The sequence below is a fragment of the Sus scrofa genome, chromosome 1, assembly GCF_054392235.1.
Source record: "Sus scrofa isolate SSC_HxYL_T2T_F1_AM1 chromosome 1, Sscrofa_HxYL_maternal_Yorkshire_Landrace_v2.0, whole genome shotgun sequence".
Lineage (NCBI taxonomy): Eukaryota > Metazoa > Chordata > Mammalia > Artiodactyla > Suidae > Sus > Sus scrofa.
The window spans coordinates 139,708,312-139,720,371 of NC_139383.1; the positions used below are offsets into that span (position 1 = coordinate 139,708,312).

At 52.5% G+C, this 12,060-nt stretch overlaps 1 protein-coding gene across 5 annotated transcripts; it reads right to left on the reverse strand.

Annotated features, from left to right (window-relative positions):
- Positions 1-315: 315 nt before the first annotated feature.
- On the reverse strand, positions 316-11,647 carry VPS18 (VPS18 core subunit of CORVET and HOPS complexes). Of its 5 annotated transcripts, none has more exons than XR_014813294.1 (6): positions 9,417-9,825; positions 8,233-8,374; positions 5,623-5,714; positions 4,425-5,467; positions 3,597-4,176; positions 316-1,627 (listed from the first exon to the last, which is right to left on the reverse strand). XR_014813294.1 is itself a non-coding variant. In XM_084973293.1 (6 exons), exons 2-6 carry the CDS (start codon positions 10,244-10,246, stop codon positions 902-904), a joined length of 2,880 nt encoding a protein of 959 aa, XP_084829419.1. In that variant the 5' UTR covers positions 10,247-11,459; positions 11,587-11,647; the 3' UTR covers positions 316-901. The 5 variants fall into 5 exon arrangements, 4 of the variants coding, with proteins under 4 accessions (XP_084829419.1, XP_084829422.1, XP_001929396.1 ...); XM_084973293.1 differs by lacking the exon at positions 9,417-9,825 and adding exons at positions 10,198-11,459; positions 11,587-11,647 and having other exon boundaries at positions 3,597-5,467; XM_084973296.1 differs by lacking the exon at positions 9,417-9,825 and adding exons at positions 10,198-11,459; positions 11,587-11,647 and having other exon boundaries at positions 3,597-5,492.
- Positions 11,648-12,060: the final 413 nt, after the last annotated feature.

Genomic DNA, 12,060 nt, shown 5'->3' on the forward strand with positions numbered 1-12,060 from the left:
CTGCCTGAGTCTGAAGGGTTCTGTGGGGAGCAGCACCACCTGCTGGCCAAAGGGAAGAACAGTTCCCCCTCTGAGACTTAGGAGGGCAGGCCTGGATTCCCAAGTGAAGCCTCGAATCAGAAAGGATAGAGTGGAGGACCAAGAAGCAAGCAGAAAAGAGCAAAACTGTCCCGTTACATCTCCACGAGAAGGAATGAGGGCCACAGCTTGAAAGCATGCAGGGTCCTCGTGGCCGCCCTGTGGCACCCCAGCCCTTCCTGGAGAGAGGCCCACACTCCCAGGCCACTGAGCCCAGCATCAACACAGAGCCACCAGTGCAGTGCAGACAGTTTAATGCTCTCCATCCCCATCACCATCTTATACTGTCTTCTGTGAGGCCCTCTACCCCAGAGCACCCTTCACACTGGAGCCCCAGATGGTATGCACAAGAGCACTCTCACCAGCAGTGCCACCTTCCCCCCACCCAATGCCCAGGACTTAGAGGGACCTAGGGGCAGACAGTAGAGAGGGATTTTCTGAGGAAGAAGAGCCACAGAGTGAAAAGGAAGAACAGTAGTTAGTGTTACAGAAGGTGAACAGGATATATGCAGGGAGTAAAAGGGAAAAAAGAGCTGTTAGATGCAGGGGGATGGTAATGCATCAGAATTCTGACTTCTCCAAGCTAAGGCTCTCTATTAGGAAGCAGGCTGACAGCATGGCAAAACATCAGCTCTAAGGCAGCCGTGAGGAAGAGCATGGGCAGTTGGCAGAATGCACTCAGAGCTGACACCTTGAGGGCAACAGCTGTGATCTACTCCCACCACCATAGTCCCTGCCCAGCAGTCTCCAGGAGACCAAGCACAGACGCTGTGGCCCTCCCAAGAAGGAACAGCCCACGATGGCTGGCCCGCCTGATGCCTGCCTACAACCAACTGAGGTGCTCCTCCTCATAGCACTGGGGGTCAATAAAGGGCCGGTCAATAGAGCGGATCATCAGCTCCCCACAGTACACACACTCAGCAGCCACCAGTTCGTCCAGGTCGGCCTTGAGCTGTTCCCGGCTGGGGCCGGAGGCAGCCACCCCTGCCTCAGCCTCCTTAGCCCGGGCAGAGCCCTTGGAGGGGGGTGGAACAGCCCCCAGCTTCCGCTGCAGCTCCTCTAGCCGGGCCTGCTTGTAGGCTGGCAGGCCAGGCCGCACGGCCTGCAGAAGGCAGTCAGCGTGGAACATGTGGCCACAGAGGAAGAGGTAAAAAGGGCGGTTAAGCAAGGGGAAGTCGCAGGTGGCACATTTGTCCTGGGGTTCCACAGTGCCGTAGCGGCCCCGCAGCTCCTGCAGATCTCGCCGGATGCGCTGGGCACTGGCTGTGGCCTCTTCCATCTCTTGCTGCAGCTCTTGGATGTGGTAGTTGTAGGCCTTGAGTGAGCTGCAGATGGCTTCTTTGAAGTGGTCAATGGTGACGAAGTCTGGGAAGAAAGGCAGCACGTCTTCAATCTTGAGCAGGGGGCAGCTGGCCAGGCAGGCCATGGCTGTCTGCACATCTTCCTCCTCCTGCACTACGTGCCGGGCAATCTTCAGCCACAGTTTCTTGCGCAGCTCCTCATCTTCCTCGGGCAGGTCAGCACACTGCTTGGCTAGGTCCACATCCACCTGTGGGGAGACTGAGTGTTAGGGTCAAGCCCCCATCTCCACCCAAGACAGAGCCTATGGGAAAGACAGGTGCTTTGGAAAGAGCCCCAAGGAGGATGCCCAGCATTCCTGGCAGCAAGCGAGGTGGGGCTTCTGGGGGCTGGGAAGGAACCTGTCTCAGTAATGGACCTGCTGCATCAGAGTTTTGCAAACGCTACTTATGAGGGTGGGCCTGCAACTTTAGTCAATTTATTTATTTATTTATTTTTTCTTTTTTTTTTTGTCTTTTTGTCTTTTGTCTTTTTGTTGTTGTTGTTGTTGCTATTTCTTGGGCCGCTCCCGCGGCATATGGAGGTTCCCAGGCTAGGGGTTGAATCGGAGCTATAGCTACCAGCCTACGCCAGAGCCACAGCAACGCGGGATCCGAGCCGCGTCTGCAACCTACACCACAGCTCACGGCAACGCCGGATCGTTAACCCACTGAGCAAGGGCAGGGACCGAACCCGCAACCTCATGGTTCCTAGTCGGATTCATTAACCACTGCGCCACGACGGGAACTCCAACTTTAGTCAATTTAAAGATCACCTGGGGAGTTCCTGTTGTGGCTCAGTGGAAAAGAATCTGACTAGCATCCATGAGGACGCAGGTATGATCCCTAGGCTTGCTCAGTGGGTTAAGAATCCAGCATTGCGGTGAGCTGTGGTGTAGGTCGCAGATGTGGCTCGGATCCTGTGTTGCTGTGGCTGTGGCATAGGCCAGCGGCTACAGCTCCGATTCAACCCCTAGCCTGGGAACCTCCATTTGCCTCAGGTGCAGCCCTAAAAAGACAAAGAAAAAAAAAAAATCACCTGGGGAACATATCCAAAATACAGATTTGGGGTGCCCCACCCACAGACATTCTGATTCACTGAGTCCCGTCTTCAGACCAGGAATTCACATTTTATTTTATTTTTTGCATTTTAGGGCTGCACTTGTGGCATGTGTAAGTTTCCAGGCTAGGGGTCGAATCAGAGCTACAGATGCCAGCCTACACCGCAGCGACATCAAGAAGGGATCCAAGCAGCATCTGCGACCTATACCATAGCTCACAGTAACACCAGATCTTTAACCCACTGAGCGAGGCCGGGGATCAAACCTGCATCTTCATGGATACTATCAGGTTCCTAACCCACTAAGCCAGAATAGGAACTCCAAGGAATTCACATTTTATTTTATTTTGTCTTTTTGTCTTATTAGGGCCGTACCCGTGGCACATGAAGGTTCCCAGGCTAGGGATCCAATTGGAGCTGTAGCTGCCGGCCTTTGCCACAGCAACGCCAGATCTGAGCCGCATCTGTGACCTACACCACAGCTCATGGCAATGCCGGATCCTTAACCCACTGAGCGAGGCTAGGGATCGAACCTTCAACCTCACGGTTCCTAGTCAGATTCGTTTCCACTGCGCCATGACGGGAACTCCGGAATTCGCGTTTTATTTTATTTTATTTTTTTTGTTTTTTATTTTTTTTTGTCTTTTTGCTATTTCTTGGGCTGCTCCCGCGGCATGTGGAGTTTCCAAGGCTAGGGGTCCAATTGGAGCTGTAGCCACCGGCCTACACCAGAGCCACAGCAACGCAGGATCCGAGCCGCGTCTGCAACCTACACCACAGCTCACGGCAACGCCAGATCATTAACCCACTGAGCAAGGGCAGGGACCGAACCTGCAACCTCATGGTTCCTAGTCGGATTCGTTAACCACTGTGCCACGACGGGAACTCCCGGAATTCGCATTTTAAATAGCACTTCATATGCTCCTAAGTAGGTGATAATTCATAATTCAAATCCTGACTTCTGAGCCCATGTTCTCAACCTCTATACTATGCCACCTCCTGGAGGGAAGCCAGCACCCCCTAGCCACAGCACCCCCCGCCCCCCGCAACCCTTCAGCATCTGAAGCTACTGCTCTCAGGCCCCACTCCTGGATGGAGTCAAGCAAAGCTCATTGGCTCACCTGCAGGGCCAGGTCCACAGCCTCTTCATACAGCTCCAGGACCTTATAGACGTGGACACAAGCGCGGTGGTGGCCATGCTCAGCGCAGAGCCGCAGTGCATACTTGAGGTCGTAATGCACCCGGTGCGGGCTAGTCCCGGCCTGCTCCAGGTAGGCCAGCAGCGAGGCTGGCTGGCCTCGGGCATAGAGTGACAGCAGGTAATTGTGAATGGCCTGCTCAGTCTCGCCCAGAACATTCACGCAGAACTCCATGTAGCGGATGGCCTGGCTCACCTGCTGGGCCTCGCCACCCTGGCTATAGTTCACCAGGGCAGGGATGAGCTGCCGGGCATCCAGCCGACTGCCCAGCTCAATCCAAGCGTCCACCAGCTGGCGAGGGATATGACGGATGAGGATGGGCGAGAACTTGTAGAAGAGCTGGGGGTCACGGTGGCGGGCCAGCACGGCCAGTGCCTCTTCATAGGCCTCATGCTGGCAGTGGTACGCCACCACGCGCTCGTAGTCCTGCATGATCACAGCAAAATACACCATGTGCTCCGTGTCCCCATGGCTGGCAAGCAGCTCGTGGATGGAGGCCCGGCTGGCGAAGAGCCACTCCTTGTGGCGGGGGCTGCTGAGGAAGGCGCGGAAGCGCTCCCGGGTTTCCCGGTAGAGGTTCAGAGCCTCGGGGTCACCCTGCAGGGCCCCAAGCCGGCTCAGGTAGAGCTCCGTCAGCCAGGTGGTAAGCAGCGTGGCCTGGGTGCGCTCAGCCGGCTTCAGACTGGCCAGTTTTCGCTGCAGGAACTCGGCCAGAGCCTCCTCCTGCCGGGCCTCCAAGAACTTGAGGGCAATCTCTTCAAAGTAGCTCTGGGTCAGGGCATAGCAGCGTGCGCTCTCCAGGTAACGACGTTGGCGAAAGCAGAAGTCGGCCTCCCGGGCCAGGACTGTGTCCAGGCAGTCAGGCCGCTCTCGACAATACTCCTTGGCCAGGTCGAAGCGGTTCATGTCCAGGTAGGTGCGCCAGACATCCCGGGCCTCCCTCTGTACGTGGTAGCGGAAGACAGCCCGCTCGGTGTGGGCCCACAGGTGGCCCGTGGAGGAGTCCTTCACCATGTGCCTCAGTGGCCCAAACTTCTCCAGGAAATGGTCCCGCAGCACCACCTGGCCCGTCAGCGTGCACACCGCCTCCACGCGGTCTGCCAGCAGCAGGAGGAAGTGGAACTGGGTCAGGACGATGGCCAGGGGTGGGCTGCCGCCAGGACCCACCCCCTCTGGGTACTCCCAGACCCGTTCCTCGCTCAGCAGGGAGTCAGGCCGCCCGCAGTCCAACGATCCATACAACACGCCATCCCCCATCATCCAGGCGAAGGCCCGGGGCGCCGAGCGTAACTTGGGGGTGTAGAAGGCCAACTCGCTGTAGCCCAGACTGCTGGGGAACTCACGGAATGGAGGGGGGTGGTCAGCATAGGCAGCAAAGAGCCCGGAGAAGCCCTGAGCCTCAGCTCCCTCTGATGCTCGGCCTATGAACTGGAAGAGGCGCTGCCTGGTGGTGGCGATCACAAAGCCCCGCCCTTCAGGGCCCCGCTCGGCCTCCAGGGAGCACACAGGTGCTGGGCCCCCTTCTTCATTTAGCACGTACAGTGGACGGAAGTAAAGATCCGGGGCAGGGCCAAAAAGCCCACCCTCACTGGCGGAGAGCTCTGCTTCGAAGATCTGGCCTTGGGCGGTGCCGACCAGGATGGGGCCTGTGCTGCTCTCGGTGCCCAGGGCCTTGTTCCAACCCACACTCTCCACCAGCTGCCCCTTCCAACGGGCCAGGGGCCGAACCTTCTGTCCATTACGGTTCACGTAGAGGACCTCTGTGCTGCTCAGAGCAATCAGCAGGTGAGAGCCTGGAGTAGGGGAGAGCGTGGCACCCTAGAAGATGCAGCCATTCCCACCCTTGGCCTCCTCCTTGCCAGTACCATCCTCAGGTCCCACCCGCCCAGACAGTGACCTACCCTCAGTACCACCCCTACCCCCACCCTGGAACTCTACCACCACTTACCAGTATGGTCCAGGAACATCTTGTGAACTTTGGCATCATCCTTGCGCCCCAGCTCCATGTGGTTGGGTTCATTTGCTTTGCCTAAGTCAATGCTGTCGGGACAAGAGTCATAGCATCACTCCAGGGGAGGACAGATCCTTTTTTAAAATCAAAGACCTTTTTATAATCTGATGAAAGGCATAGCCTTTCTTCCCTGAAATCTAAATAGACACATAAAATTCTGAATACAATCCCAGGGTATTGAAACACATATGGGGTCCTCCTTAAGAACTCTCAGCTCTGAGAATCCCACTTCATTTTGAGAAGCTACTAAGCAGAAGTCTTTTCCTTCTGCTCAACGTACCGCCAATGCATCTAGGAAGATGGGCAGAGGTATCCCGGAATGCTGGGGTAAAAAGGGAATAACAAATAGTAGCTAATGGTTACTGAGCACCTTCCGAATACCAAGGACCACACCAAGAGCTTGAGCTACTATGATCTCAATTAATCTTCACAGTAATCTTGAGGGGTACTCCTTTAAGATTACTTCCTATTTAAGGTATTTCCCTTATTAAATTCTTTGCAAATTGTATGTTCATTCTAACTAAAGAATCAATGCAAAGGTGTATGAAGAAAAGTTAAAAAGATTTTCTTCCCAAACCCCTCTTATTCCCAACAGAGAAAACTGATGTTAACAGTTATCTCCATGTTTATAATATAAATAAAGTTATTTCACTGCCACTGTTTTTACAAAATGTCTTCATATTGTACATATGTGTGTATACATATTAATTTATAACTTGCTTTTCTTAATGATATTTCATGAATATTCCATTGGGCCAACAAACTCATTGCTTTAATAAATGCATAATATTCCCTTTTATGAAGCATAACTTAATCATTTTCCTACTGATAGGCATTAAGCTTGGGTCCAGTTTCTCCTACCACAAATACTGCTACAACCAACATCCTTGTTCCTATACCTTTGCAAACTGATACTTTTCTTTCTGTGGTTATGTATTCCCCGAAGTGGGATTGCTGGGTCAAAGTAATAGATATTTTAAAGTTTCCCAGACACTGCCAGATTACTTTTCCAAAAGATGGTGGCAATTTATACTTTTACTGGCAATGTCTGAGAATCCATCTTTGTGTATCTTTACCAGTACTACATATTACTGGTTTTAAATTATTGCTAATCCAATAGGTTAAACCAGAAAAAGGTATCTTACTGTTATTTTTTTTCTTTATGGCTAAACCCATGGCATAGTGGAAATTCCCAGGCCTGGGATCAAACTCAAGCCACAGCAGCAACCTGAGCTGCAGTAGTGACAGCGCCATGTCCTTAACCAGCTACACAAGGAAACTCCCTTACTGCTATTTTTATTTGCATTTCCTAAAGGTTGAAAATATTTTCAGCTGATTACTGGAAATGTGGTGTTCCTCTTTTTTTTTTTAGGGCTATAGGTGTGGCATATGGAAGTTCCCAGGGTAGGGGTTGAATCGGAGCTACAGCCACAGCTATGCCAGATACAAGCCGTGTCTGGAACCCACACCACAGCTCACGGCAAAGCTGGATCCTCAACCCACTGAGTGGGGCCAGGGATTGTACCTGCATCCTCATGGACACTAGTCAGGTTTGTTTCCATTGAACCACAATGGGAACTTCCCAGTGTTCCTATTCTGTGAACTGCTTGTTTATATTGTTTGCCCTCCCTTTCCAAGTGAATTTTTCTTATTAATTTGTAAGGGCTTTTTAAGGAACAGAGATGTAACTCCTTAGTCATATGTGGAAAAACATTATTTTCCCACTGTCTTTTGTCCTGACCTCTTCATATGCTTTTTTGTTTTTATTCTGTCATAACAGCAATTACTACGTAGTTAAATATAGCTACCTTTTCCCTTGTGGATTCTGGACTTTCTAGCTTTAAGAAGGTCTCCCTTCAGCCCAAGAACAGAGAAATTTACTAAATGTTCTTTTAACATTCAAACTATTTTTTACATTTAAACAATTATTCCACTTAGAATTCATTTTTTGCGATACAGAGGTTTATCTCTGTTTCACCCCAGATGGTTATCCCAGTTAATTCTTCTGTCACCTTTGTCACATTATTTTCATTTACTTATGCATTTACTTATTTACTTCCAGTTTTATTGAGATATATTATTTCCATTTCAGCGGATTCATTTCAGGACTCTAGACGGTTCCCCTGATCTATGTGACTAACTTGTGGGTTAGTCCTATCTTTAACAGATGAAGGGACATGGGTGTCTTGCTCAAGATTCCATCACTGGGGGTTCCCCAGGGGCCTAGTGGTTGGGGATTTGGCCTTGTTGCTGCTGTGCCTCAGGTTCAGTCCCTGGCCCAAGAACTTCTGCGTGCCAAGGTCATGGCCAAAAAAAAAAAAAGATTCCACCACTGGTAAGTGAGACAGCTGTGATCTGAATCCAGGTCTACCTGATTCTTCACTACTACATTACACTGGTTGTCCTTGGGAAGGGATAAGATATTTCCTGACAATTCCAAATCCACCTTTTCACCTGCCCAGAGTGGAAGAAGGGCCTAGTCAGTCAGTAGTCCCCAAATACCACCAATCCAGTCCCCAGTCCTAAACCTTCTAGATCCTCACTTACCGAAGTAGTGTATCCTTGCCCAGGCTCATGCAGAGCTGATTGCAGGAAACGACAAGACTGGTGATACGCTCGGAAGGGGTAAAGTCAATGCGCTGCTTCGAGAAGATGGGCGCTTCCTTCTCTAGCTGGGCATTCACATACCCTAGGTGAGGAGTGAAGGAAAGCTTAGCTGTGGAACAGAGCAAGGAAGGGCAAGGGAAGGCAACAAAAGAGTGCTTCTTTCCACCTTCCCAACATACTCCTACCCCAGGACCTTGTTAGCCAACATTTTAATAGCAATATATCAAACAGTTTGCTAATCACCATTAGTCCTAGGCCATGTTAGGGGTTCTGGGCTCTTCCCACACTTCTGACAACAGTGAGGGGTTGATTCTTTGAACCCTTGGGTTGCATGATGTACCTGCTCCCAGTGGTAACAGGGGTGGGGTGGGGGGGCAGCAAAGGGTTGGGTGTTCTCCTTATCAGCCTTTGGCCCAGCAATCCCAGCTCAACTAAAGTGGTCTAGTTCCACTCTCTCTCCTCGATCCATGCAGTAATGGTCTCAGTGAGTCTTTAGAAGAATGAGGGCAGAGGGGTTCTTGGGGGACAGTTCCAGTCAGTTGGTTAACAAACTGCTGGTGCTTCCTGTCTAGCCTTTAACTCTCATTCCTTCACCACTGCATAAAACATTCCAGCACTTCAGACCCCTCTGCCAATTCTGTACTACTTTCCACAAAAATATCCCCTCATTGCCCAGCTGCATGGAGCTTTAATGATAGCCTAAAATACTTCATTTTTCCGTGTTCAGTGACAAAGTTCCCTCTAGGACCATGCTCCTCCCCCTACAACATTTCTCTTTCACCAGATTCTTCATCCACTCTCTTCCTCTCACCTCCACAACGGGTCTGGAGCCTATTCTCAGTTTTCCCATCTGCAGCCCTCTAAGCAAGTCACTTCCTTATCTGAGTCCCAGTTCCCTCTTATAAGGACCCTAGTGGCAGGGCCTAGATCACGCGGCTGCTCTTGCTGCTCTTTCAAACTTTGACCATCCACCCGCTAGATTAGAGCCTGAGGAGAATCTAGGGCCTAGATCCCTACTGCAAGTCCGGGGAGGCTAACCCGAGCTCTTGGAGCCCCCCTCCCCGCCCCTCTCCTGCAGATGCCAGGAAAGCTGAGAGGTGCAGCGGCGCCCTCACTTTCCTTACCCGAATGGGGGATGCCCACGCTGGGGCAGCCGGGCTGCAAGACGGCCGAGCGGGACAGGGAGTCCTCATATTCATCCAAGATAGACGCCATGGTGCCCGGCCGCTGGGTCCTCCGTCCCAGGCCCAGAGATTACAACAGGGCTCCCCACAGGGATCCCCGTCTCCCCAGATGGGAAGCTGCGACTCCTCAGCTTCGATCTGGATCTGACAGATCCTGGTAATTCGGCTCCTCCTCTTTAAAATCCTATGGATCTTCTCGCTCTCGCCTTATAGAGCGAGAAGACCAGGGAGCCCTCCCCCCCTTGAAGGGGGCTCAATTCAGCACCCAACTCCCGCGCCTAAAAAAACATCGGCTCCCTTCGATCACTCTCAGGTGATCCCAACCTCGCCCGAGGAGCTCAGCTGACTCCCGCCCCCAGGACGCGCGCCTATAACGTAACTTCCGGGTTCTCAGAAGCCGATGTTTGCTCGCGCAGGAACGTCGCCCGGCCGGCCACTGGGAGGAGGTGAGGAGTGAGGAAGGGCGGGGCCAAGGCCTAATCCCCTCTCCAGGGGAGCCCTCTGCTTGTGCGGGAGCCTGCACGCCTTGCAGCGGGAGAAGAGCCGGTTGCTGGGCGGGCCCTGCTGAACACAAGCCCCTCCCTCCTGGACCCTGCTGCAGTTCCGGATTTGGACACCGGGAGGCAATCCCGGCTTTCCCAGCCCCCTTCCCCGACCCTCCCAGGGCAGTCCAGCCCCAGCCTCGGAGCCAGTCCCTAGCACATTTCACACCCAGGCTTACCTCCGTGAGAAGAACGCTCAGGCTCTCTCTGTCCAGCTCCGGCTCCCATCTTTTTAAACAGCCCGTTGTCCGAGTTACCCAGGAGAACCTCCTCAATCTAATTGCCGTCTTGACCCTACCTTCACAAGGCACAGGCAAACACTCCTGGCTTCTCCCACATCCAGGGACCCACCGGCTTCCAGAAAGTGGCAGAGCTGGTGGTCCGGCTCGCAGGAAGCCATGTGCTACCTAACCTGCTCCGTAGTGGCTCCTTGGTGTCAGAGGAGACAAGAGGAGCAACAGAGAAGACGAAGAAGCACTGCTAAGAGGTAGTGGGCCGCTTCCATTCACTCATTTAACAAAAAGGTGTTGAGCCCTTACTCTATGCCTGGCCTTGGGCTAGGTGCTGGGGTTACTTAGGTAAGTACAACACCGTCCTTGAAGGTCATAATCCAGCGGGGGCGATGGGTCAGTAAATAGATAATTAATACCAGAAAAGCGATTGATGATTTGTTCGAAGCTCAGTCGTTCTCACGTGAGCAGACACACACTCTGTCAGACACTGTTCCAGGCTGGGGCGGCACCATAGAGAACAGAACAGATAAAAAATGCCCTTCGCTCCTGACGTGTAGCCAGGTACGTGGTCACAGTGCTATGGCAGCACGAAGGAGCAGGGAACAAATACCTGAAAAGCAGGCAGGAATGAGGGACAAGTGACTTTGGAGGTAGGTGAGGAGTCCAGAGCAGCAGAACAGCGAAGGTTCGGATGCTACTGCCACTGGGTTTCTCTCTTCCATTTGCCTAGGCGACCCATACTGCAGTCTTTTCTCTCCTGGGGCTCATTGACTTTGCTACCTTGCTAAAGTGGAAGGCTCTTGGCCAGCGTCACCCTTTCCTGGTTTTAATCGGTAGTCCCCAGTTATGACTAAGAGCGCCCCCTTTACCCTCAAAAGAGCCCAGGTGCGCACCATGCATTGTGTGGAGAGTCCACACTTGCTGAATTTCCCTGACAGGCCTAGAGAGTGAACCCTCACCAGCCCTTGCCGAAGGCTCTCTGGGCCTGGACTGCCCCTCCCACCGCCCGTCTGATTTGCGGTAAAACATGACTTCCCTCTGGCCGGGTCTTGCTTCTCCCGCCGTCTATGCCGCCAGGGGCGCTGCGCTCAGGTTAGGTCCCTGGAGGGAAGGTGCCGAGCTGGGAGGTAGGCAGGTCTCTGGCCTGGGAAAAGTAATCCCAGCCAGGGAACTGCCCTGCCCTTACTTAAAACTCCATCTCAGATCACCTGCATTAGGGAAACACAAATAGGTCCAGACAAAGGTCAAATAACCAGAAAAGGTACATTTACAGTGTGCTGACGATGTGCCAAGCACCATGCTAAGTTTCTAATATTTAATGTTATTTCAGCTTACCCTCGCACTAATGCTAAGAAGTAGGCACTGCTCCTTTCCCCACATTACAAAAGCAGAAACTGAAATTCGACCTGGTGGAGCAATTTGTCCAAGGTCACGTGGCCAGGAAGTGGAGGAAGCCAGGAGGCAATATTCAAATCCAAACAAACGCTGAAGAGTGGATAGTGAAACACACTGTTCACGCCCCCAGTGCAAGCAAGAGAAGAGGGCTACAGCTGCATCCTTAGGTCAGGTCTGGACGCTGCAGAGCAAGTATCCTCCCTGCGTGGAGCTGTTTAGCACAGAAGGGGTGTCTCAGGAACTCAGAATCTTTCCAGTCACCTCCTCACTGTCCCCAGAGCCTCCCTCCTGGTTCCACTGCTCTCTGGGATATATGGGATGGGGCCTAAGTGGGCTTGCCTGCTGCAGATTCAGTTCATACTCCCTGTTGGTTGATTACAGCAGTTTTCCCCCATATCCTCCTTCTTCAATGTT

Excerpts from the sequence above, each read along its gene's own strand:
- VPS18 (XM_001929361.5), bottom strand. The coding sequence starts at position 9,507 with ATGGCGTCTATCTTGGATGAATATGAGGACTCCCTGTCCCGCTCGGCC. Across the intron at positions 5,715-8,232 it reads GGCAAGGATACACTACTTCG|CATTGACTTAGGCAAAGCAA; the intron begins GTAAGTGAGGAT and ends TTGTCCCGACAG. Across the intron at positions 5,468-5,622 it reads GATGTTCCTGGACCATACTG|GCTCTCACCTGCTGATTGCT; the intron begins GTAAGTGGTGGT and ends CCCCTACTCCAG.